The sequence below is a fragment of the Ambystoma mexicanum genome, chromosome 5p (genome assembly GCF_040938575.1).
Source record: "Ambystoma mexicanum isolate Mex_15411 chromosome 5p, UKY_AmexF1_1, whole genome shotgun sequence".
Taxonomy (NCBI): domain Eukaryota; kingdom Metazoa; phylum Chordata; class Amphibia; order Caudata; family Ambystomatidae; genus Ambystoma; species Ambystoma mexicanum.
Window position 1 is genome coordinate 943070634 of NC_090930.1, and position 27677 is coordinate 943098310.

At 46.8% G+C, this 27677-nt stretch overlaps 1 protein-coding gene across 1 annotated transcript in view; it reads right to left on the reverse strand.

Annotated features, from left to right (window-relative positions):
• The window catches only part of RALBP1 (ralA binding protein 1), a 593582-nt gene that overhangs the window by 532622 nt on the left and 33283 nt on the right, over nucleotides 1-27677 (reverse strand). Inside the window, exon 2 of the mRNA XM_069613390.1 lies at nucleotides 18277-18574. Coding sequence (XP_069469491.1) covers nucleotides 18277-18520 — 244 coding nt within the window. The 5' untranslated portion in view covers nucleotides 18521-18574. The remainder of the gene's footprint in view (nucleotides 1-18276; nucleotides 18575-27677) is intronic.

The following is a 27677-nucleotide window of genomic DNA, read 5'->3' on the forward strand; positions in this document are numbered from 1 at the left end:
TGGTCTAGCGCATCCCGCCACACAGATGAGCCATAGGACATGTGTTGAGGCGTTATCCCCCCACAGCTTTGAGGTCCTCTAGGGGGGGGGGGTCCATCTCGACGCAGACCGATGACCAAGTGGTCAGTCACACGGGGCCCCCCCTTGTTCTTTTTGTCCAGATTTGGCTGCTGCCAAATCTGCTATTGGGGTTCTGGTAAGCCCCAATAGAAATGTGCAAGGTCCTGGAAGTACTAACTTTTTGATCCCTCAGGTCCACTATGTCTCTCAGGCTGTTCCCTGTGTTTTGCTGGGCCATAGAACTGTAAAATATGATCCCTTGAGAGGTTGGTGAGATTTAAATCTGATATGTTGTTTTAAGGGCCTCACACACCGAAATAAAAATGCCCTAAAAAGATTATTAGCGCGGGGCCTGTCAGAGGTGTTGGAGGTGAATGATATTTCCTTCAAACTGTTTCCTATTGTCTGCATTTCATTCGATTGCATGTTCTGTAAAGGGTGCAATGTTCGCTTCTGGTTTGTTAATTCCAACTTTCGTAACTGTATTTGGAATTGTCGTGGGTTTTTTGGCATCTAAGGAGATTGACGATTTTGAGGATACCAAGGATGAGCTGTGCCACATTTACAATTCTTGGTATCATTGGCAGGATATGGGGGGAGCCGAGGAGGGTGCTTTTTCCTCTTCCCATAAGCTCCCAATTGTGGGTACTGTAAAGACTGGAGGGGGGCCATCTGTACTTCTGCCATCCATATGGCTGAGCAGAGACACAGCCAAGGTTCTCTATGGGGTAGGAATGGACAAGCAACCAACGCTTAAGCTCTCAGGAGGTGATGCAGGCTGGTTCTTAAGTACTGTGAGTCCTCAAGCACCCACAAAGGAATGTCCACACACTATGTTATGTGCTAACACAGTTCTTTATATAAAAATAAGGTTCAGAGATATACACAATTAATAACACACTTTGTACTCTGGTAATTTTAATATGGCAAATATATACAAAGTCTATGTGGTACCACACTTAGCTTTAGATTCATTTAAAATGCCTCAACTGCTGACAGTTACAAGGTAGCATACAAATCATGCAGTAAGGTTTATCAGCACAGATCATAGGAAGGTAGGCAAGTTAGGTTAAACAATAGCAGAATGCTTTGTAAAGCTACCGAGACACAATTTTGAGTGTGGACCCCCCACCCACCTGGGCAACCTGTAATGAAAGTATTAACAAGCCCAGTCCATAAATGTTAAATAAGTCTTGCTTCCTGGTCAAAAAGTTCATCCACCCCAATGTACCTACCACCCCAATGTACCGGAGATGGAAGCGTTTCTTCGATGGTTCGTCAATGGATCCCTCGAGGGTGGACTCACTTTAAAGCAGGAGCCACAGGGTATCAAGATCCTTTGAGAAATGGGGAACACTGGCGTCGAGACAGCGGTGCGCTTCGATGATCGTTCGAGGAAGTCCTGGGAAGATGAGGCATGCGGTCCACCTAGATGCATAGTGTTAGGTGCTACAAAGAAGACATGATGATGAATTTAGGTCCATCAGCTGGCGTTGGGAGATGCTTTGGCTGTCCTCTGGCCTGTCGGTGCTGCAGCCGCAGCACGTACCTCGGGATAGCTTTGGCGATCGGGACTCGAACATGGGCTGGACCTCGGATCTTCACTCCGTCAGTGTCCTCGGGATGTCTTTGTAGGCTTTGGGTGGCAGGAAACCCACCGAAAGACTTTCCTCAGTAGCCGACCACCTCGACTTCGTCTGTCGGGACAAAGCGGGTGAAGGCAAGCAAGCCTTTCGTTCAAATGTTCTTAGGCAAGGTCGAGCTTTGTGGCTCCGGTCGTCGAGCAGCACAGCGTCAAGCTGTCCCTGCTTCTGGACGACTCGACTGGCTTCCAGCGGTTGCGGAAATCCTCTGAACCCCAGTCGACGGCAATGGACTTCGATGGCCTTGTTCTCCCAGCGCTTTACTTAAAGACTCTCGGTGGACCCCTTCTGGGGTCGACAACCTTTTCAGAGTGGCTTCCAGGTTGCCTCGATGAAGAGCAGCTTTTTGGCACAATGGTCCCTTGTAGCGCAGTGAGAGGTCTCCTAGCCAAGTCCTCTCTCGATCAGTCCTCGGCAGCTTTTGGATTTCGTCAAAATAAATGCAGCAGCAATTCTTCTTATTCCAGCTGGGCTTCAAGGATGAGCTTCAAGTTTCAACTTCAGCATCAGCTTCTGAACAAATTGGTAAGTGAGAGATCCCCAGATATACACATCTGTGCCTCATTCACTCTGGCAGAGCCAGGCTCAGTCAGCCAATCACACAGAAGGGCAGTCATGCAGGCAGGCAGCCAATCAGGCTCACATGCATTCAGCCCATTCACTTCCACCCAGACACCCATAACAAGGAATGTGGATTGGGGCAAGAACACAGCCTTTCAGGACACCACACTGCATTCATGTCAGTTTCAGGCAGGATTGCATCATTCATTGTGTCACACACACAGAAACCAGACAACCATAACATAACAGAATGCATATTGTTCACACAGGTCCAACCCCAAGGTGTACCCACAACATACAGTCACTGGGAAGGGTCCAGCCAGTCTTGCCTGGACTACCCCACAATACCATACATGGTTCTTCCACCCAACAGCCAGTTAGGGGAAGGGGCAGAGTCAGGGCTTCCCAGGACTTTGGGAAAACAAGGTAACAGGCAATAGAAACGAAGAGGCCCCAGGGGCCATCTTTCCATTTATCAGGAATCCACTGATTCCTATGGCAGGGCCTGGGTATCCCAAAATGGAGGATACTCACGGCACCGGTCACATTCAGCAGCTACCACCAGCCCTTACCCTGCTCTGTAGGCAACACACAGGTGCCCAAACATATACTTTAGGGGTACAGGGTTGTACCCCACCCATGGGTGTCATAAGGGTATCCCAAGGGTCACAGTTAACTAGAACCAAAAAGAGGAAGAGCTACACTGCCAGGAGTCCCAACTAGATTCCTGGGCAGAACACAACCCAGAACACACACAAGGGAGTACAGAACAATGATATGGGGGCCCTATCCCGCCAATGCATTTCCAGCATCACAGGTACCAGTTACCCTAGGCTTGGTGGTCACTACAAGCCTTTTATTGATCCTAATCGCTCCATCATTGATTTGGCTAGATCTGAACTGGAGGCAGGGTCGACTTACCCAACCGCCCCACCCCCCAGTGCCCTTCCTGATTTCACAGCAGGCCCGGATAGGGTGTGTGCATCTGTTATTCCGACACCTCCAACTAAGCAACTTTAGGGACTCTAGGATCTTAGCAGAGAGGGAGGCTCAGTATTGTCCGGTGAAGGTCTGCCTACCAAGAGTCCTCCTTTCTTTGATGTGCTGTCTGTGTTATCTCTTTTCCCACTGCCCACAGAATTATTGGTGGTGTGAAGTTTCCTGGAACGTGACGGGCATTAACATCAGACTAGGCCACCCTGTTCCCCGTCACTCTTTGAAGGGACAATATTGTTTTAATAAAGGAATTCTGGGCGAGAGGATGTGGCTGTTGAAGGGTTTACGGCCTACTCCATGCCGGCGTTGAGAAGCATGAGGGGGCGTTCTCATGAGAGTTATGTATTTTGGTTAAGTTGCGCCTTATGAGTGAACTTTTTCATTTGGAGCACTCCTCCCCTTTCTTGCAGGCGGTGAGAATTCGTAGAGTGGGTGGCTGTGATGTTCTGGTGGTCCATTTTTATAATAGCCCCTATGCCCAATTTGGTAAGAAGTGCCTTTCAATTTTAGCCACTGTGATGGAAGGCTTGGTCAGTTGGGCGTCTGCAAATGATGTATTTCTTATCTTGGGGGGGCTGGGTGGAGATTCCAATGTTAAATTGGGCAGTGAAGCAGGTGACACTTTGCTTGACCCTACTGAAGATTATTTGGCTGGCATTTTACCCCCCCATCATGTTAGAACTTGCAGGGAGTGGCCTGGGCTCTGGAAGTTTATCTATAGATGGGTGCTGCACGCAGACAATGGTAGTCTCCCCGAGGATGTTCCGGGGAATTTTACTTTTCTTTCTACGCTAGGGCACTCCACTATTGATTATTTCTGCATCCCAGTAACATTTTGGGATTGTATTAGTGGGTTTAGGGTGCTGGATGATTTATGCAGTGACCACTTTCCTATTCGGCTCGAACTTCTACTCCAGGGTAAGTCCTCTCCTGTAGGCTTGACCAGTTCCTGAGAGGTGCCCCCGGTCGCCCTGCAGTGCAGGTTCAAATGGTAATCAGTCGATCATGAGTATGTTGAGGGATATTGTCAGAAATAATTGGCAGATTTTGGAAAGTTTCTTCTCTGGTAATACAGATCAGGGTGCTAGCTGGTCTGACTTCTTACTTCTTTTGTCCAATCTTTCGGCCACATTTACTTTGAGGCTGAGCAAAAGAAAAAGTAGGTCCTATACTAGGTGATTTAACACAGAGTGTGCAAAAGTCAAGTCTTCTGTGCTAAGAACCTTGAAAAATCCCTAGTCTACAAAGCTCAATTTAACCAGGGCTCGAGCTATATACAAGAAAGCCATTGCTCGCAGAAAGCACAACATTGAAGGGGAGAGGAGTGGATCAATTCTTCAGTTACTAAAAATGCTAAACTTTTCTGGGACATCGTCAATAGGGGGCCTTTTACAAATTCAAACCAGATGGTCAACATGTGATGGTTTCGGAACAGCAATGGGTTGCACACTACTCCTCCATTTTCAGTAATGATTCTGTGGGTATGGCTAGTGTCAGATCACTTAGCCTGGAGATTAAACAGTTATCATTTGGTACAGAAGACAATTTTGTCTTTACAGTAGAGGAAATTTGTTCAGCCATCAAGAACCAAGGCAGGAACAAACCCCCATGTCTGGATACTATCACTGCAGATCTGTTTTTGGAATAGCCAAACCTGTGGGCCTCCATTTTGACCTTGGGATTCAATGCTGTTTGTGCTGGAGGCCGTCTCCCTGCGTCCTTGTCTCGTGCGATAATGTGTCCAATATATAAAAAGGGGCCAAGGGCATTCCCAGCGTCTTACACACCAATCTCCTTTTAGATTAAGTATCCAAGATTCTGGGTGGGCCTTTAGCGGAAGATTGAAGTCCTGGGTAGAGAGCACAAACTTATTCTCCCCTATTCATTTGGGCCTTTGACCGGGCATGATATAGGATATGGCATTTATAACGTGCCTGTACACAAGAGTTTCTAGGTGCCACAAAGCAAGGGAAGGAAGACATAGGGAGGACAAGACAAACGATCCTACTAGGCCTTGTGTAATTCGAATTGTGCAAGTGTGACAAGAGGAGCAGGAGGAATGAGAGGGGAAGTGCAAGGGAAGAAGGGGGAAGTGTGATCAGGGCAGCATGGCTCCGAGTAGTGCACGGGCACGCGAGTCTCTGTTTAAGTGCAAGGAGGCGGGGGGGTGTAGGGGTAACAGTTACAGCCCCTAAGTGCGCGGTAGGGCAGGAGGCTGTGCAAAGGAAGACTGGTTGTGGAGGAGCCTGGTACCCAGTGAGACTCTAAGGGAACACAAGCAACCAAACGGCGCAGCAGACAGGTATAGCAGAGCAGGTTTTGAATCTTTATTTGGTGATGGCGCACTCATTTATCAAGGAGGAGGAGCCGATTTTCTTGGCTTTCATGGATCTGAGCCCTGCATTTGACAAGGTCAACCATGTTAGGTTGTGGGGTGTGTTCAAATCCATGAATTGCCCTGGTGCTTTGGTGGATCTCCTGGAAAGATTACCCCTTTTCTACGGTGGCTCAAGTCAGGAGTGGAGCTGCTGGACAATGCACCCCCATCGTTTAGGTGGAATGTGGGGTGGGCCAAGGTTTTCTTTTGGCCCCTACTTTTCTGCCTTTACATTAATGGCCTTTATGATCATCTACTGAAATCATCCTCCAATTTTCCTAGGCTTGGAAATAGGTGTTTGCCATTAGTCGCCTATGCAGATGATAAGATTGTATTAGCTCGCACCGCCAGATGTCTACAACACCTTGTTGATGATTATTCCCATTTTATGGATACGCTTGAGCTGCAGATAGGGTCTACTGCAGGGGGAAGCACTCCCCAAGGTTTTCATCTATCTTTTATAAAGGGGAATCAATCCAAAGAGTGGAATATTTTGACTACCTGGGGGTGAGATTCTCTGCAAATCCTGGGGCAGAGGCACATGTCGAGAAGCAGTCCCTAAGAATTGGGGGGAGAGGTAGCTAGAACTCTGAGATCTTTTAAAATAAAGCAGACAGAGTTTGTGCTCAAAGTCCATCATGGCAAAACCGCTTCTGTGGTGAGATATAGTGTGGAGCTGTGGGTATTGGGTAACATGGAGCCTTTTCAGGTGGCTGAGATTTTTTTTTTTTTAAGAGCATTCTGGAGTTTGTATTTGCATTTATTTGTATTTATTTTGTTTATATGGTGCTTTACTACAAAACGCTGAACATTTTAACAACTTGATACATAAAACATTATAACAGTAGAAGCAAATTACAATTATGAATCAGTCCACAAAACAGTGAGAAGAGCAATTAAACTGAAGGGAAGAGGGAGAGTAGTAGTGCCGTAGAACAGAGAGGGAGGGGTGGGGAGGAGAAGGAGGAGGGAAACGGAAGGGGAAAAGAGGTGAGAGTGGGGTGGAGGGAGAGGGGAGGGAGATGATCAAGGAGAAAAAGATGAAGGAAGGAGGGGGAGCAAGAAGGGGGAAGGGGTTTCATAGCGGGGAATGGAGAAGGAGAGATTTAAGGGATGTGCAGAATGAGGAGAAGGAAGGAATAGAGGGGAGAGTGGCAAGGAGTTCCAGTGCAGGGGGGCAAGGAGCTGGAAGGAGCAGAAGCTGGAGGGGGCACAAGGGGATGGAGGAACGGTGAGAAGGAAGTGGTCAGCAGAACGAAGGGAGCAGGGGGGAGTGTAGAAAGTAGGAGTTGCCTGGTCAACCCCCAATTTTGCAGTTCACCAAGAATTGGGCTGCTGGTATTTGGGCGATCTGGCTGCATCTCCGACGGCCAGTCATTAGCCCAGAATTTGGGAGAACACTAAAGATATTTTGACCCAGGAAATGTTACTTGGTGTCTAGAGATCCCTGCATACAAATCCCCCGGCTCAGGTATGTGAAAGCCCTGTCGGTGATGCATGTGTGGGTCATTGTTTTTCTATGCCAACTTTATTCTCCCCAAAGGTCATAAAGTCTACAAAAGCAGGTGTACTCCAGTCTCTTTTAGTTAGGAGAGAGTTTTTGGAGATCATGAAGCCAACTAACAGGAAACATCTGATTATCACTTCTCCCAGGCCACCAAAAAATCTAAGCTGGGCCAACCACCCGTCCCAGCGCTTTCTCGTTTCAAGGGCACGTTTAAATTGCATACATTTGAGCGCTGTGTTGATGGTCTGGTCTAAGGGATCAGTCATGTGTTTTCTGTGGGGCCCAGCAAAGAAGATCTGGCACACTTTTTTCCATTTTGCCCCGCTTCCTCAACGATTGGAGAATACACATTGAAACCCGTCTTGCAGGGTTGTGGTTTTCGACGCTACGAGCCTGGTTGGACTTACTTGATGTTCTTAAAGCACGCTTTGCCCTTGAGAGAATTTTTAATTAGATCGGTCTGTGTATGAATTTTGTGGTTTTGTTTTTTTTAAGGATTTTCTAATGTTAATTTAAATTGTTTTATTGTTTACTGTTAATTTTATTGTGTTTTTATGGTATGGTATTGTTTATTTGTAAATCACCTATACACAAAGCAAGTGTTTCAAAGCGCTCAAGGAGGGAGGGAACAAGGGGAAAAAATAACAGTCATTCAGGGCCCTTAAATTTCTGATCGATACGGGTCTGCACTGGCAGAGTGGGAGCATGGAAAAAGTGCCTAGAATACAATTAACGGTGTAGATAACAGCAAATGGGTCCGATGACGATTCAGCAGTTTTTCCAAGTGCATTGAGGCACCACCATGCAAGGAGGGTAGACAAGGGAAAAACAGATAGACGATCTTCAGGGCATGGTGCATTCAGATTGTGCAAGTACACAGACAGATGCAGGAGAGGGGGGTGGGACAAGTGCAGGGGGTGGAAGTGGGTGGGACTGGTGGAGGGGACCAAGTGCGCCCAGTCAGTCAGAAGCTACGGTAAGTGCTGAGAGATGCCACTCTCATAGGTCATTGACCAAGTACAGTAACAATGAGGCAAGTACAAGGCCTGGAGGAAAGTGGGACAGGACTGGCGAGGGTGCCGGGGACCTGTGAGAGTCTGAGGTACACCAGGCGGCCATTCAGCAGGCTGCGTGGAAAAGGAGGGAGAGTTGGATAGAGTGGAGAGAAAGGTTAGCCGGGTAGAGGGAGAGAGAAGGAAGAGGCCAAGAGGACTGTCTTAAGGAGCTTCCTGAAGTTAAGGAGATAAGGCTCAAAATGGAGTGCGGCAGGGAGGCTATTCCAGAGGGAGGCCCTGCAGAGGAATCTCTGCTTGGAGAACTGGCTCACTGGCAGAAGGTTGGAGGTAGATGAGCAAAGGGCTCAGGAAGGACAGTATTTAGGTAGGCAACATTGCAGATATGGTATGCTTTGTTTTACCGAAATAAACGTTTTGTACTGAATGTTAACCCAACGATTAGGCTGCACATTAATGGATCCCTTTCTCAACCTATAAATATCCAAAGAGGGACGAAACAGGGCTTCCGATTGTCCCTGTTGCCTTATGCAATATACTTAGAACTCCTGCTGACCAAAATTCGATTGTCGGACCATATTAAAAAGGAATCCCTTTGGGAGGGAAGGGGGTGCACAAAATTATGGTGTTTGCGGACGACATGATTCTTACAGTTACTGACCCAGACACATCCATGACAGGGATATCCCAAGAATTAGATGGGTTTGGGACGGTAGCAGACCTGAAAATTAATATCAAGAAATCAGAAATGATAAACCTGTCCACAAGTGCTTCCCAAGTACCCACACTACAACGTAGCCCCCCCCCTATTCAAGATGGTTGACGACCGGCTAGCGTATTTAGGCCTCCAGATAGCCACATCTTTACCAGAAGTATACGTAGCAAATGACATTCCCCTCCTGGAGAAGGTGAAGCAACTATTGGGCAGATAGAGTACCCTGACAGTCTCTTGGTTGGGTAAACACCATAAAGATGGCGATTCTTCCAAAAATACTATACTTTTTCCAGGCACTGCCAGTCAGGCTTCCGCTGTCATTCTTTAAATTGCTCCAGAAATGAATATGGTCATTCCTATGGGGGAAAACAAAAACCTAGGGTCTCTGCAAGGGTACTTATGGTGAGCCGGGATAAAGGGGGTTTGGCCCTCCGAAAATGTTCACACTTTGTGGTGGCCCACTCAGGGTGATTAAAGAATGGTGAGGGGATAGCAAAAATAAAATATGGTGCAGAACGGCTAGGGCTGTAGTGCGGAAGCCGCTAGATGAGATCCTATGGCTACCACATGCAGATTGACCACAGAATATGCAGAACCTGCAGTTCTCCCCGGTGTAGAGCTGGGAGAATTCAGACAGTGGGAGGGGAACAGGTGTTTGAGACTATGGATATGGTTAACGGACAGGTATAAAACAGTTTGAGCAAAGTAAAATTGACTGGGGTACAGGCATTCGAGAGATACCATTACTGCCAACTGCGACACTGGTTGGTTCAACCCATGGTGAAAATAGCAGCAACAAGACACTTAACTCCATTTGAAAAATACATCACAACTGACCCAGGGGATAGGAAACTGATACCAGTGCTATATAAGGGGTGTTATCAGTTGACCTCGAGACCCCGACATGGCCATACATGCTACAGCGGGAAGCAACTCTGGAATGCTTGATTCCGTTAGATCAATGGGAGCGTCCCTCAGCAGATATTACTAAACTAACCAGGGCGATCCAAATCAGAGAGATGTGGCTGACAATGATGGTGATGTGGCACTACACTCCAGCTAAACTACACCGATTTTAATCCTAACTTCTGACCTCTGTTGGAGGGGATGTGGGGGGGCAGGAAACGGGGTACATATTTGGTGGGGCTGCCTCAGAATTACAGAGTTTTGGAAAGATATGAATAGCAGGCTAGAGGAATTCTTTCGTCGGCGGGGGACCAAGGGTATGGAGCAATGTACTATGGGTCTTAAAGGTCCAGAGCACAAAGGCATGGCACAACGTCAGAGGAAGCCAAATATGATCTTGTCTCTTGCAGCATTATTGATGCTTGCCCACAAGCAGTCGGATTCCCCAGGAGAACAGGACTTGATTGCAAATATTTGGCACTTTGTTTCCTTGGAATGGACGACTTCCCGACTTCCTCTCTTCACAGGGAACAATCAAAGTTTATTACGGAATGGGGAGCGATACTTTCTTTATAACATAATGACTAGAGAGAATCCATGTGGCCACAAAGATTGAGAATTCTTGGCACAACATAAGCAAAACCACTGCGGTCATACTTTTGTTTTTTCTCACAATGGAACCTAGGAAGGGCGGGGTAGGGCGTGGGTTAAGCGGGGGGGCTTGATGGGCGTTGTATGTTAAACTTCAATTAAAACACTCAATAAAAAAGAAAGTTCAGCCAAGACCCTACCCTATCCCGTATAGGAATCAGGTTCAAATGGAATCTAATGAGAGTTGCTCAATAACTAGCAGAGGGACATTTTACAAAGTTTGATCTCTATTAAGTGCCCAATCAAATGTATATTTGGCCTCTGTCAATTCTTCCATGGTTGATCCTATTAGATTCCTCTATAAAATTAACCACTTCAGCTACTTCGTGCTACATGCCTCTTTCAGAACTTCAAAACATGGATTCTGTGGCGGTGTAAGAATCTTATAAATTAAATTCAACCTACGCCACCATACCATAGCAGAAAATGAGGAGAGCCCCAACATATTTCACAGTATTGCTACAGGCAGGGACTGAGGCATATTCCATATTCAAACACTGATGACCACATTAGACTTATTTTTTTTTTAGTGCTTTTGTTCTTTGGACTGCATAAGTTCCAACCCATAATTTAGTTTTGGTATGGCTTTGATTTATGACAGGATGACAGAAAATGTATAGTATTTTTTTATCATCTTCATCTGCACTCTCAATTTTGCTTTATTCAGTAAGTCGTCCCACTGTAGCTGGATGCTTTTGTTGTTTATTATTGTAAAGCCCAAGTAGGTTATAGACTGAACTTGCTATAATGGTACTTTATTTACATGCTAGGAGAAACTCCCTCTCCTTCCGATTTTTAAATGTGATAGTTTTTTGGATCCACATTTGCTTTTAAATAATTGGCTTCCATATATTTACTGCATGCAGTCGGTTTCCTCTGCAGTCCCGTTTGGGTGGGATCAAAGATGAGAATATCGCTTGGATAGGACAGCCACAATAGGCTGAAATTACCCAGCTTTACAGGAAAGGATTGTGGATTCTCTAAATGGTCTCTGTAAGGAAGGCATGGTATCAACAGTAGGACAGACACAAGGGACCATAGTTCAAGGGTGTTTACTGAACTCCAACAAGGGTATGATAAACGCCCATCTAATCCAAAATCTACAGATGGGAACAAGCTACGACCATCAAATAATAATAACAGTCTTGGTGGTGTCTTGTCAAAATAAAAGGGCCTATACTAATAAAAACTATTGCCAATCCTTACCTCTAAATACAAATAGTTGGGGGGGTAGAATTTAAGAAAAAGAAAGAAGTGTTCACAAAACTTACATGTCAGGATGTTTAGGCCGTTGGCTCCCTTCCCCACATTTTCAGCACAGGACAAGGCGGTTCACTCAAGCATAACACAATCTCTGGCTTCTTCGGCATGAGGATACAGTTCAATCACTAGCATCAGGGCCTTCTGTGCCCAAGTCTCTTTACATATCAAAGTCCCTTGATTCACAGGGCCTGATGTACCAAAACAAACAAAATGTTATTTTCCTCTTACAAGTACTCCATTCAGGAGATTCGCTCTTCACCGTGGATCCCCCTCAGCTGGGCTCAGATCCCTTTAATACAACGATCGTTACTTTGGATCCCCCCTCTTCCATGCTCAGATCCCCTTTTACAATGTTCATATAATATTCTTTTCTCGGGGTACTCACTGTTCACCCCTTATCCCCCTCAGCCGGGCTCAGATTCTTCCTCTTACACAATTAGTCTCCCTCAGCCAGGTTCGGACTAATTTCAGTTAGTATCAACTATCGAAGACTTTCGAAATGTGCACACGGTTTAGCTTGACATGTTGCAGGACCACTTTGATTTCACAATTCCTATTTACCTTTGCTATCTCCCATCTAATAGAGACCTATGAATGAGCACACATGTTGCGCCGGACCACTCAGTTTATGGTATCTGTCTTGGCTTCAATAGTTCAATCACTCAACTGCTGTTTAATTATTTGCGTTGCTCGTCACATATGCTTCTCACACTGTTCTCTTCAGATTCTCTATACAATGTTGCCGCTTGCAACCTTGGCTGTAACACAAACTAGTCTGGTATCAGCTTCCCCGACTCAACAGCTGTGCTGACTTTACTGGCGTTGCTTTCTTGTAGGAGCCAAGGACAGTACCACTGCGGCAAACCTTCCTCCTCGCCTTGGTTATCGATGCGGGAGAGTCCTGGGTAACTCTGACACACAATGCAGGTTTCTTCAGCTTTTCGGCTCATGAAAGTAACAGTCTTTCTACCCTCCTTGCAACCCTCTCTGGTCTTGCCATCTTTCTCCTCGTATTAAACTCCCATCTTGGAACTGCTGCTTCCTTGTGTGCTTTGCCTTGCTCAGAGTGTGCTTTCATGCTCTGCTTTTTATCTGTGTGGGGCTGTGTGATGGAAGTCATGTGTGTGTAATGATCAGTAATTGCCCGACTCTGCCTGACCATTGTGTTGGGACATGTCAGGTATACAGCTCTGGTGTTAGTCCGTTTTCTCTCACAGTGAAGTGTCCGTGAAAAAGTGTTCGTGTCGGGAAAGGGGGTGGGGGGCTGAGTTCCTAAGTATCCTATCTGGTAGGATGGGGAAAAGGTGTTTCAGTCTCGCCATCCGGTGTCCCACTTCCACCCCCTGAAGACACCTCATCCAGGTGATCTTCCCTCACTGGTCCAACCCCAGGAACTGGATCCAAAAGCGATGGCCGTGTCCTGGCCACCTCAATGACAGATCCCTGGGGACTAGCGGGTGAGATACCTTCAGGTTTCTCACATCGCCCACGTTTGATAGGTATGATGATTGGGGCTAAAACACAGCCTTGTCTCAGTCCTATTGTGAGAGTCAAATATTTCAGTGGATGGTTCAAGAGTGAACAATACAAGTATTTGGGCGTCATCGAAAAACACTACGAGTAGCCATAGGAAAGATCAGGCTGCAGCCTGACGAGGTGTACAATATAAAGAGAAATGGACCAAGAAAACATCCTTGGAGGACGTTCCCCAGTGGGGTCAATGTTATGGAGTGGTTCCTCAAAATGTGTCAGCACTTTCATTCCCCATCCACAAAGGTTGTTTTACTTGTATTCCAAACCGCTGAAAGAATTTGTGGAAGCATTCAACAGGAGTGAGTCTATAGTGCCAAATTTGCCAGAAATATATTTGGAATTTCTTTTAAAATTGCCCCAAAATAACCAAAAAGTATTTCCTAAATCTGGTTTTGATTGGTACAATCCACAGGCCCACATATAACCATGTGGCTCCCTAATTGGCTTGTTGGATCCAGCTAAGAGGTCTCTTTCCTGGGAACCTTGGGACCATGGAGCTATTAAGGGGCAAACATACAATACAGCAATGTTTTTTGTTTTTAAGTGGCCACCTTTTAAGCCGACCGACATCTTGCTTGAAGGGACCAGTTGGCCTGCAGTGCAAAATAAATTTAAAAGGTCATGTTAGTGCCCTCCAAGAGCCTAGAAATATACATGAGGCCTCATTCCGAGTGCGGCGGTCAGTGGTTAACGGCGCCGGTAAGAATGCTGGTGCCGTTAACCCCTTACCGCCGCATTCTGAGGTCGTTTAGCGGGTCCCGCTAAGGGCGACTGGTAAAACCAGCCGCACTTAGCAGGACCTGCTAAAGGACCAGGGAGCTAATAACGGACCCGTTATTAGCTCCCTCCCCCATTCCCATTGAGCCCTATGGGGGCTCGAAATGGGAATTGAGATGACTTCCCTGAATGGTGAAATACTTGGTTCTCCAAGGTTGGAATGACCCGGTAAGTCCCCATTCAGGGAACCCGGACCCATGTTTGGAGGCAGCCATGCCGCAAATAGCGGCATGGCTACCTCCAAACTCGTAATGAGGCCCATGATTTATCCACACACCACAGTTAATGAAATCCAGTGTTCAGAAAAATTAACTTACACTTGGTTGCAGGGGAGAAGAGCAACTCTGGCACAAGAGTTGTAAAAGAACCAAAAAGCTATGTCTCAAACATGAGACCTGGGTCCCCTCGTAGAAGGGAGGCAAGATTAGAAACGAGGTGGGGGTGATAAGGGTACAATATGCCCCCTATATATTGAGTATTTTTATTGTCCGAAAAAAAGAAAGAAAAGCCTTTCATAGCTTCCCTTAATTCTGTGCCTGTAGCCAGATTAGTTTAACAGCGACAAACTTGAAGTATTTAGGCCATTATTCCTAGCAAAGCTTCTCTTTTCAAGATGAAGCCCACTTTTTCTAGTACACTACATGTCATATTAGAACAGAAAACAAATATGTTTTTTAGTGGATGCCGTGTTGGAACAGAAACATTTCACTCCAATGTGATTGCATTTGATTTCTGTGCTTTAATCAAAGAAGTTGAAATGGAAAACAGAAGGAACTAAAGCAAAACACAAGTTCTCCCAAAGAAAAGAACTGAATCCTAAATATTTATTAGAAGAGTAGTGACACCCAAATGGTCATAATTAAGCAACACATACTGCATTAGGCAAAGGAATAAATAGCAAAGATAATACACAAAGCATCACAAACAGGCACAGTAAAGGTGCAAGCCGTTCATGTAACAAAATACGGAATGAAACAGAATTACCATTAAATCGATAAGGTACCTAAAAACAGCCTTAAATCACCTCAAATGGTTGAAAGCCCTGCAATCATGCCAGCTGAGGAAAAGTATGTTAACCACCACAGACCGTACTCCATTCTATAGTCTCATTGAGCTCATGGACATGGGTCTGCAGGTGGTAAATCCAAAACAATTCACGCTGGGAAAACACTTGTGCAAGTGAGCCACCTCTATCACGGAGTGTAAACTTCTCAATGACGAACCACCTCAAGACCTTCTAATTGTGTCCCGCTTCTAAAAACTGATGACACAAAGGGGCTGCACCTGTTCCTATCCACACTTTCTAGGTGTGGCACTTTGGTCTCAGGCCGGCTGCTTTCTTAAACATGTACCTATATACTTAGGTTCACTTGGTTGCGTTATTGTGCTCTACCACATAGCTCTACCATATACTTAGGCATACAGAATGTTACATATGGGAAGAATTCTTGTTTGCATTATGTTGATTGTTGTATATGTGTTTTACTATGTTTTGACTTTGCCATTCACATGTTCACTTTAGGATGTCTTTATTTGTTTTATATGATTGTAACTGTTTGTGATGAGAATTATGAACTATTGGTTTTTGTGAAATGCCAGTTAACACTTTTTCATTACATGATTTTGTCAATACATTGTTTTCCTATTTATCATGTATGATTTATATAGTCACTATTTGCAGGTTTGGCACTGTTAAACTGAAAACTGTAAAGTGTGGTAAAACTGTAGAGAATATCACATCATGCTCCCTCTATCTGCCCCTTTCAAATCAATGCACCTTCTGGAGCTCCAGCAATAGACTAATAAATCCAATCAACTATTCTTAACCCCTATATTTTTCGTTGTTCGACAAGGCCAAAGGTTGAAGATCCTCTGCCACTGTACTCTGACTCAGGCTCCTGGTGGCTGCCTGACTGTCTCCACATGCCATGGTCCTGCAGCAGATGCTCTCTTCCTACTGCTGCCTCAGTGCTGTTTTCAGATGGGCTCCCCATTCCGATCTCGGCATTGGCTCCAGTCCCGCTTCCCCCTTGCAGATGGTGTAGACCATCGATGGATTGGAGGAAGCCCCTCCTGTACAGAGTCTGCTGGCAACAAGGGAGCTGTGTAATAATTGGTGCTCTACCTTCGGACCAGGAGGCCACTCTTCATCACCTGGATTGGTTGTGTGTCCGTCTGTGTCTCCCTCCCCCCACCCCTTCCAGCACTGCAGCTTGTGGCACATTATCATCTCTGGTGCTGGAAACAAGAACTCAAGGCAACCATCATGGCAAAACCACCAAAATGTGCTAGGCAGGCAGACACTGCCGCCCTCCTACAGAATACTATGGAGAAGCCTAGAAAAAGGTGAACAGGTGGTAGCAATGGTCCATGCTATTGGCTCTGCAGCAGGTAGCCAACCCTCCCTTCCAGTCTGTCACAAAATCCGACCTGGAGGGTCTACTAACACAAATTAAGAAGGAATACCAGAGTAGCATGCCAGAGCGTTAGCCGCCAATCACCATCCTAGATAAACTAGTTGAAGAGGTAGAGGACAGAACCGCTGAGATGGAGAATACACTCTGTGAGCAGCATTATGAGGTCAGGGAGTGATCAAGCAGAATTGAAGCCTGATGCGAGGATGCAGGAACACCAGTCTCCCCGTAATAACATTTGCCTCAGAGGCATTCCAATAACTGTCACTGACGCAGAACTGACAGAGTTTGTGTGGCATTTCTTTCGTTTTGTATTGAACCGTCCCCCCCCTACCACCCTAGATAATGCAGAGTTGGATACAGTTCACAAGACACACCCAAGGCAACCACAAAGCGCCCCTCTGGACGTATTAGCCAGAATCCGCTTTTATACAGCTAAAGAACGCATCATGACAGTGGCCAGACAGTCTCCTAGAATGCAATTCAGACACACACGCATCTCCCTATACCAGGATCTGGCTGCGGCTACATTGGCCAAAAGTGGGGCCTTGTGACCCATGACTGAATGGCTGCCGGAAAGAAAGATTCAGTATCAATGGGGGTTCGCCACAACCCTACCCTTCTCAATTGACAATAAGAACTGGAAGATCCGCTTCTCTCATAGTGCTGAACGGCTGCATAATCCAGACGTGCTGGATGAAGAGGGTGAGGAGACTCGTGCTGGCTGGGCTCAGGCATCCTGGTCTCATGTACCGAGATGGAGAATGCTAACAGCAATGACCTGCTTCCAGGAAGGAATCTTATCTGACCTGATAGAAGACCCCTGTATGTTGTCAAGGCAGGTGGGACAAGAGAGAACACATCATAGAATACAAGTTCCCCAATACACTAGGGACCACATGAGACGGTTACAGTCGCTCAAGACTTGCCATGGAGGAGAAGTGGCTACTACCAGATGTTCACGTTCATCACAATTCTCTCAATTGTTTTTTAGAACCTGGAAGGTATATGATTTTATGTTTGCATGGGTTGCATTGGAGAAGAAAATAATTTAAAAAATTGTATTTGACCACAAAAGCCTGCAGGGATAGGAATACATTCCTGCATCAGGCGCCTGCAACCTTTGGCCATACAGAGGTTTTGGACTAAAACTCCCATCAGCACTAGTCTGTGTAGCGAATGGTGAGAGATTGTGTGAGTTATAGTCCAACATACCTGGAGAGTTACGGGATGCAGAGCTTTGCCCTACAGGACATGACATTGATTCTAAACAGAACTATGCTAGAGTAATACACCATGGATGAACCCATTTTTATTTGGCTATTGGTGCTTTAGGATGCCGATTAGCCCCTTTGATCATGCATTAGAAATTATATGGAACCTCAGCCTTCACTAGTTGAGAGGAACGGTTGCCATTTGTGCCAGGTTCCTTCTCATTTTTTCCTCCCCTCACTGCTTACCTATGACTTGAACTCTGAATATACCTTTTTATCTGCCTGTGTATTAATATATTGATCTGTCAATCATGTATTGAAAACCTTTTCACAACACATAAATAAAATGTATATATATTGTGATCAAACCACGAGATCGTGGCGAAACGTGCCAACAGCAATCTGCTGGCACACACAAAATGGGATGACATTTTTAAAAAAATTGTGTGTTGTATTGAATAAAATTCTAAAATTTTTTTTGACTTTTTTGCACATTGGGTCTCTATCACTGGATCCATTACAGGAGTGCTGCTCGACCGACCGACGCACACACACACATATATACACACACACATACACACCGACACACACACCTTTTCCCTACCAGTAAGCTGGTATCATTAAGAGAGCATACAGACAAACTTACTTCTTTTTTCCTTTTTCTTAAATTTCCCCTTCTTCTTTCCATGGTCTTTCTCATCATCGGACACAATATCAGGTGGGTCATTCAGGATATCATGCGGTGGCGATGGCTCTCCAGTCCGATACAGTCCAGGGAACTTTGTAGGGCTGATTTCTTCAGAGCTTGGCGTGCGGGTAAGCCCTCCGCTGTGATCCACCCTGCGATGTTCGCTAGGGCTACTGGTAGGAGGCAGAAAGCACTCCGTCATTGTATCCGATGCATCACAGAAGGTACAGTGACATCTGCTACCTGTTCATTGTCCCTGCAAGACAAAGATGACGAGCAGGTTAAGCTCCTTTTATAAAACGTTTCCATGTGATTTCATCTCCTGCTGTTTCATTGCCAGGCTTTTAAACGTGCACATTTCCATCGACTGTGCTCATGTTTTTTCATGTTTTTATATTTTTGGGGGGGGCCCAAACCCCGACCCACACTTATTTTTTATTATTTTTTTTACTATTGCCCACCCGCCCAAACCCTTATTTGCCCTTTCCCACCCCCCCTAAAAAATTGATGAGCACATACGATGTAATGTGCACGTTTAAAAGCCTGTTGATGAAACAGCAGATGTAGTAACAACATCGTACCTATAAAACAATACCTTACAAATTAAAATGTTTTCACATTCAATCAAATAAACTTCTGGTCATGCAGGATAACTGGGCTCTTGAAACAAAAAATAGCCTGATGTCGGTCAAGGTTATGAATACTCTTCACACAGCTTATGTTCAAAAAGTCTAACACACAAGAAGCCTATTTGAAGAAATTATAGTCTAAAAGCTGTTGTAGAAAACGGTCACTTTAACGGGTAAAAAAAAATACAATACAAAAAACTATACAACGCAGATAGCAAAAAATAGTCAGACAAATTTACATATCAACATTGTTACCAGGGAATCCAAATACGAGGAGCTGGGAATTATTCGTATAAGAGCATGGTTATTCTGTCAGTAGTGCAGAGGGTGCAACGTTTTCCATTACCAATACAATTATGCTTCATCCTTTGTATTGCATTAATATTGACATTCTCTTAAAAATCAGACCTCAATTATATTCATAAGGTCTAAGATTTTGTTTACAACAGGAAAATGGGAAAACGAATTATGCAGGAGTTAAAACAAATCCGATATTCCCTGCTTTAATTGCAGTAGCTCACAGCCATGTCAAATAAACACTGTGCAGGGCAATCATCCATTCACGTACCTTGTTTGTTCCATGAAGACTGAACAGGTTGCACAATACTTTCTATATAGTACATTATATAGACTAATTTACATGGCATAGAAATAGACGAAAGCTTTAGAAATACTGTGAAATGTATGAGTTTAAATGTTGCCTGTGCCTCTTCACTTTAAGAATTGGTGATACAAGCTGCTCATTGATGTTCCTGTTCCCTGAAGAACAGTTTGCCTGGACCCCACTGCTGCTCCTCCACCTTCCCTTCCTTGTGGAGGAAGGTTGGCTCAAGGGCAACATGCTGGTCTTGGAAGCAACACAGGTTCGAATCCCGATCCAGTGCTTAGAAACCAATCGCTGGTATTCAGCGTGTTATAAAGGAACATTAACAACAACAAAAAAATAGACCATTACATTGTTTAAAACTAGAAATCCATTCTGAACTCTGCGGCGTAGACAGGGTAGGGCCCACACAAATTCTGTAAATGCCCACTCAGTACCCAAGTACATTACCTTCAGGCCCCACTTGTTAGGCAATCTTGGCTACGCCTCGATATTGTTTGAGTCAAACTATTAGCCATTAAATAACTCACCTTGGGGGGCGTGGCTTGAGCGCCATGTAAAAGGACATGTTTGCAGAGGAGCTCCCACTCATCCGAGCAGTGATCTGACAGAAAAGTGCAAATATATGCACCTGCGGTGGACTGCAAGGAAGGCACATGCTTGTGAACATATGGAGCATGTTATGCAGGCAGCGTATCCCTGAGAAAAGTGCGTGTCGGAGCAGCTCGAGACTCGTGAGAAATCGCGGAGGTCCGAACTTGTGTCTCCCAAGATGGCGGAAGCTGCATAACAAAGGGACTCGAGAGACGGCCCAGAGGAGAACCCACATCACGGACATCAGAAAGCTGTAGCGGGTCCATTGCTTCCCCCGGACGACTGAACTGCTGGTTGGAAGGATACTGCTGTGGAGCACCCAGCGAGGGACAGACACAGAAACGACTAAGGCACCGCACGCACACCTTGTCTGGCCCCTGATGTTAGCTGACATTGCAGGCTGTGTGTGGCGAGGGCGGTGCCTTTGCCCGGCTATAGTAGCGGATGCAGTAGAAGCGAAAGTGAGCTGCAACATTGTCGCAGCTGAGGAGGCAGCTGGGCTGCGCGGCGTGGGACACGGGCCGCGGGCTGTCGGAGATAACTGCGCCCACGAAGATAGTATACAGACGCCTGTGGCACAAGGGAGCGCACCTCGGACCGCAACACGAATGCGGTCGTCTAACCGTAAGTCGGCCACCTGCAAAAGGATCAACGGACCCGGAGTTGAGGCGTACCCCCGGCGAAGCCTCGCACGCGCGCAACCTGGAGGTTGCTGATCCCCTGATAACTGCGGCATTCGCCGACACAAACTGGGGACTGGCCACAGAGGCTGGTTCGCCAAAGAAGCACACGGGACACGGCAGCCTGCCATTTGACGGGAGGGGGAGGCTGTGAGGACACTGACAGGGCGCGGCCCAGAACAAAAAGACAAGGACAACAACGGTCGTCACAGGCCAATACAGGAAGGGGTAAAGATCCCATTATTGCACGCGGCACGCAGTTCAGACAGTGGCTGTCGTGACAAGGTCTCCAGCTGTATAATAGTCACTCTTGGGACACGGAAGGGACTGCGGCAAGGCCCAGGGGAAGGTTAATGCACACAGAGACAAATGCTTGTCCCCCAACATGCTGACATTATAGCACTGATCAGCGGTGATACCACTGGATGAGAGGGCCTCAAGATGGCGCAAGGCCAAGAACCAACCATCGGGCCCCCGTATGAACACAACTGCAGCACCCCCCACACCAGATCAGGGAAGCACTGATTGGGGGAAGCTGGACGCCGCACGAATCCCGTTCAGACCCAGGGGTGATCTGGAATCCTGACCACAGAAGAAGCGGCTTGATTCGCAATGGCGACGCATACGACATAGGCGCATGCTAGACACAAAAGGGTACACCGAGCCAGAGGGCAAGCCCACCCGAGCAGTCCAGACATACCCTCCCATGCCTGCAAGAGAAGATTGATAGCCCACAGGTAACGCACACAGTGGCAGCTGTGCAGGCCATTGCAGTGCGATGGCGTCCAAAACGTCCAAACCAAAAGGGAAACAGTCCTCGCTGGACATCTTCACCAAGCCCTGCCAAACTAAATAGGGAGTAAGCCCGCCAGTGCAGTCCACGCCTGAGAAAGGAGAGCCGACAATAGGCGTTCAACAGATCCTAGAAGCCATTGCCGCACTGAAAGTTGCCTGGGAATCTAAACTGGACGACCTGAAAACATCCCTAGAGGCCAAGATAGATGCGGTCAGCATCGATGTCAATCTCCTAAGGCAGGACGTCAGAGCCATAGCAGAGCGAACTGGAATGGTGGAAAAGGACATGAAGGTCACCACGGAAACCAATAAAGAAAATAGTAGGGAGATACACATTTTGCGCCAGAAAGTTGAAAACTTGGAAAACCGAGCCGAGGAGGCAGAAGGAAGGGCTAGGAGGAACAACATCCGTATAGTGGGGCTGTCGGAAGGCGAAAAACACCCAGACCCCACTGAATACATCGAGGTGATGCTACAACAAGAATAGGAACGAGCAAGCTATCTCAAGGATTCACAGTGGAGAGTGCACATAGTACCCAGACCCGAAGACCACCGCAGGGAGCTCTGCCCCGCCCGATCATAGCCAAGATATTGTGTCATAGGGACAGAGAGAAGATCCTGGAGTACTTCCGGAAGGGCGGAACAATTATCAGAGCCTCAGTGACCATCACAGCATATCTGGATTATACATTCCTGGTGCAAAAACGACCCCTGAACTTTGTAGCGATCAAGAGAAGGATGCAAGACTCCGGCTTGAAGTATGTGCTGCTCTACCCCGCAAGGCTTCGGGTTCAGCACAACAGCAAGGCACTCTTCTTTGAGACCCCGGAAGATGCAGGGAGCTGGATGGACGCGATGAACTGCCCAGAAGGAACTGGAGACCGTGAGCCCACGGCGAAGGATAAGTGAACCGCCGTTTCTCTTTCCATGTAGGGCTAGAACTGGTGGGCTGGGGTAGAGTAGCGTCTCATTGGAGTAGAGCTCAGCACATAAGGGGATCTGCAAGCGATATTGATATATACGCTCTTGGCATTGCATATGGGAGTAACACTGTAGAACACAACTTCACCCCCACTAGGGAGTTTAGGAGGGATACTGTAGTTTAGTATCCACCTGCGGTGACCGTACACCAGCGATAGCATGGTGGGGTTCGAGATGCATGGGAGCCTAAGATCCAGGGATGGATTGGGGGGTGGGCAGTTAAGGGTCGGGTGGGTTCAGTTGTGTAAGGGGAGGGGGGGGAAGGAGTGGTTTGGGGAGGAGAAGGGGAGGGGGATGGGAATAGTGAAGACAGCATTGGATAACAGCCCGGTACGTCCACGAACGCGAGTCAAACTGTACAGGAAAAGAAAAGGGAGGAGGGAGGGCGGTGAGGGTATGGTTAAAATGGGGGACTTGAGAATCGTGATCTGGAATGTGCGGGGATTGAATACCTACATCAAACGTAACAAAATCATAATGTACCTGAGGTGGCAAAAGATAGACATAGGGATGCTACAGGAAACCCACCTGGCAAAAGAGAAACTAGAACTCATTAAGAGTAAATGGAAAAGGACTACCATTGGAGCTACATACTCGGTGTATGCTAGGGGAGTCCTCATATGGATAGCACCTCATGTTCCCTTTAAACTGTTACAGCAGGAGGTGTGAGGGGACGGGAGAATAGCGCTAATCAATGGGGGTGTTGGGCAATAAGATAGTTAGCATGGTGGACATCTACGCTCCAAACAATGATACCGCACAATAGTTCAGGAATATATACGCCACCGTTAGCCCATATATGGACGGAATAGTCATAGATGGCGGAGACTTTAACTGCACGCTGAACCCCGTGATGGACAGGTCTGATGATAAGATGACCAGACCGAACCCAGCGGCGAAGGCCCTCGCTTCACTCAAGCTAGATTTTCAGATGACAGATATGGAGGGAGCTGCACCCGCAGCGTAGAGAATATTCGCATTATTCAGCCCCACACGACCTGCAAACCAGGTTGGATTATATATTCGTGGCGGACTCCTTGGTAGAGGAGATCAGGAAGGCTGAGTACAAGGCAGCAGTCCTGTCGGACCACGCACCCCTGGTCGTGACTTGGCAGATCTCACTGCCCAGACCGAGGATTCCATCATGGAGTCTTCGAGCGGAGGCACTCAAAGACACCATCTTCAGGGAAGTCCTTAGAGAAACCATAAAGGAATATTTCGAGATAAATGTGGGTAGCGTGGAGTCGGCTGGAACGCTCTGGGAAGCGTTTAAGGTGGTAGTGAGGGGAGAAGCAATCTCCAGAGTGGCCAGTTTACAAGGGGGAATAGTGGCAGACCTGCAAGCCACAGAAAGAGAGATCGAAGAGATAAACGCATGCAGGGTGGGGACCCAGGGGGCGACGGAGACGGTACAGCACTTAACTGAGAAGTGAAAGGCCCACTGGGAGAGACTGTGCAACGTGAACTACAGGAAATATGTGGAAAGGGAACAGGCAGAAGGGAATAAACCAGGTAGATGGCTGGCCTGGTTGTGCAAAAGCGAAACCCTGAGACACGCGATACGAGAGATGAGCCGCGCAGACGGCACACTCGCAGACACCCAAGAGGGGGTTAATGAGTGCTTTCAAAGATATTACCACAAACTATACACAGATATGGGAGAAAGTGAAGGTCTCGACATGTATGAAGCATTAGAGGAGATAATCCTGGCCAGGCTTGGGGACATAGAAAGAGACATATTGAATGCCCCACTGGATCCGGGGGAATTGGAACAGGTAATCCGCACCCTACCCACTAGCAAGGCCCCAGGTGCAGACGGCCTCCCTAGCGAGTTTTATAAAACATACATGTCGCACCTGCTCCCACACTTGTTAGCTACGTTAAATGAGGCATTTGAGAAGGGCAGGCTACCCGAGACCCTAAGGGAGGCGATTATTGCCCCATTCCTCAAACCGGGCAAATCAAATATGGACTGTGGATCCTATAGACCGCAATCGATGTTGAATCAGGATAGCAAGAACCTCACTGCGGTGATGGCAAACAGGCTCAGACCACTGATCGGCTCCCTGATACACCACGATCAAACAGGATATGTCCCCCAGTGGTGCATCTCTAACAATCTCAAATGACTGGACCACATCATAGACAGGACCACGGGGAGCATCCAGGAACTGGCCATAGTCTCACTGGACACAGTCAAGGCCTTCGACTCAGTCAAGTGGCCGTGGCTGCTAGCAGTCTTGGAGAAATTCAGAATAGGACCTGGGTACTTACAATGGGTGAAGCTAGTGTATAATGACCCAATGGCCAGAGTCCGGACAGAATCTGTGGTCTCAGAGTGGTGGACTCTGAGCAGGGGGACCAGCCAGGGATGCCACTGGTCCACGATGCTGTTCATCCTGGCGATAGAACCTATAGCAGCATACCCGAGTTATTATTATGGAGAGGTGGGCATCAAGACACAAGGAGAGCAGCACTTGATATCGCTATATGCAGACGACATGCTGCTGTATCTGCAATACCCGGAAGAAAATCTGCAAGACATATTGGAGGTACTAGAACGGTTTTCACAATTGTCAGGCATCACAATAAACCCATGGAAGTCCAGTGTGTTTCCCCTGGGCCGATAGATATATAGGAGTGCCAGAATGGGCGTTGCCTGTTTTACATCAACTGGGCGATGGACACCTTCAGATATCTGTGCATTGATATATACCATAAACCTGAAGTTGAACACGAAAACAACACAGTGAAGGCAGTGAAAGGAATCCAGCGCAGTATGATATTCTGGAAGAGGTTGCCCTTGAACATGTTGGGAAGGACAGCTCTGCTCAAGATGATAGCCCTACCTAGGTTGCTTCACAACTTCGCCAATGTCCCATATTTAATACACAAACGATTCTTCTCCAATTTACACAGCATTTGGAGGGGGTTTATTTGGCATAACACCAGTTACCAGATAGCCCTCTGGAAATTGCAGAACCCACATGAACAAGCAGGGATAAGGTTGCCCAACTTCGAAGTGTATTATCTAGCTGGCCAGCTCCAGTACATGGCTAGATGGTTATCTGATTGCATTAACCCAGAGCTAAGGTTACTGAAGGCGGAATGCGCACCTTACTTCCTAAACGAGTGGATGTTGGCACAGAACCCCCGGAAGGAAATAGATCTGCACTGCTGGCACTGGGCAGAAAGATCTGGCACAGAGCCTGCGCTGCATTGGGGAACCCACAGCCGTGCTCCACACATATCCCTCTCGTAACACTGAGGGGTATAGATGACCAATTAAGGCGTGCCATTCGCGAATACTGGGAACCTGTGGGTGTGATGACAGTGGGAGATGTGTGGCGGGAAGGGGAAAAGAAAGTTTGACATACTGATAGAAGATACGGGCTTACACAGCGGACAGTATATCACATATGCCAGGCTGATTAAACTATTCTTGACAATGTAGTCAGAAGCACAACTGACCCAACCGCCAGACACAGCTATAGAAACCTTCCAAGCGGTGTCAGAAGGAGGCCATGAAGTTTCTAGGATTTATGATATTTTGATGTCCAAGGTGGGTAAACAGGTGGTCACGATCCGGCAGGGATAGGAGGAGGAGAGCAGGGAGACCATAGATGATAGACTCTGGGAGAGAATGCAAGGATACCACGAGAAGGTCTCTAGAAATGCCTGGCTGCAGCAGATTCATTACCCACAGAGCATATATGACCCCTAGGAAAATTGCCAAGTTTGCAAAGGGGATTAAGCAGCACTGCTTAAAATGTGGGGCGGAAAATGCGGGGATGGTGCATATGTTTTGGGCCTGTCCTGAAATCACGAGATACTGGGAGGAGGTAGAAGGCCCACTGGCGGATAAAGGGATAAAACTGGTGGTCGACTCTTTGTGGGCATGCATGGTGGGGGGCTTCCCTAGACCACGCAAACTTAAGCACGTGAGCAAGCTTAAAGATCTAGCTTACATTCTGGCTAAGCGTAGGATTGCCATGGGATGGAATGTGCGGGAAAGGCCCAATGTAGAGACCTGATGGAGGGATCTCCTGAAGTGGGCGGATGCGGAAACAGTGTTATGGAGGGAGGCGGCTGGAAGGGGGGGGGGGGAGAGGAAACGGGAACACTAACAGAGTGGCAGCATCTGGTGGCATCCCTGATGAGCACGGACCCCGAAACACTAGACACAGACGAATCAACGGATGAAGATAAGAGACAGCAGTGGACTAATATACCGTGGTTGTTGAATATGGAAGGAGGGGGGGGGGGTTTGAAGTTTGTTAGGCACCATGTTGAGGTACACTGTTTAATGTTTGTGAAAAACCAATAAAAGAAATTCAAAAAAACAAAACAAAAAAATGAACAAAAAATAAATCACCTCAGAAAATCCAGCCTTATTCACAAAAAAATATGTTGCGTGAAGCCCTGGAACAGCAGAGCATACATATTACTCATCTGAGAAGAAATTCTGGTGACACTAAAAGTCAAACAAGAAAGTACCATTGTATGGCATAAACTTTCATCAATCAAATCAAGCAAAGGTTTTAAGTTACTTACCTGTAACTATTGTTCTCCAGCATGGGTCTGGAATGGATTCAAATACTCATGAATAATCACTGTCATCAGGCTGGAAATCCTTGCAAAAAAGAAAAAAAGTTTCACTTTCACTTAAAACTGTTCCTGTCTGGTGTTCCCCTGCCGGACATCTGCAGGGCTGCGACATGGAGGTCCACACACACACACCTTCACAAAGTTCTACTGCGACGACAGGGATTCCAGGGAGGAGTCCACAGTCTGGCAAGCAGTGCTACGCAACCTGCTCGCTTGAGGTCAGACTGTTCCAGAGGTAAGAATTAATTGCTTCTGTTGAGCCTTGCCAACTCCTGTGATTGTGTAATGTTGTACTGCTATATATTCATGAGCATGTGAATCCAGTGAATCCATGCCAGACCCCATGGCATGGATTCACATGCGAACCCACCCTCTGAGGCTCTTCTTGGTCATACTGCCACTTTACATGCTTACCAAATCTGAAGATGGCTGCCAGAGGAGGGGCTTAGGGAGAGGACTGTCATAACT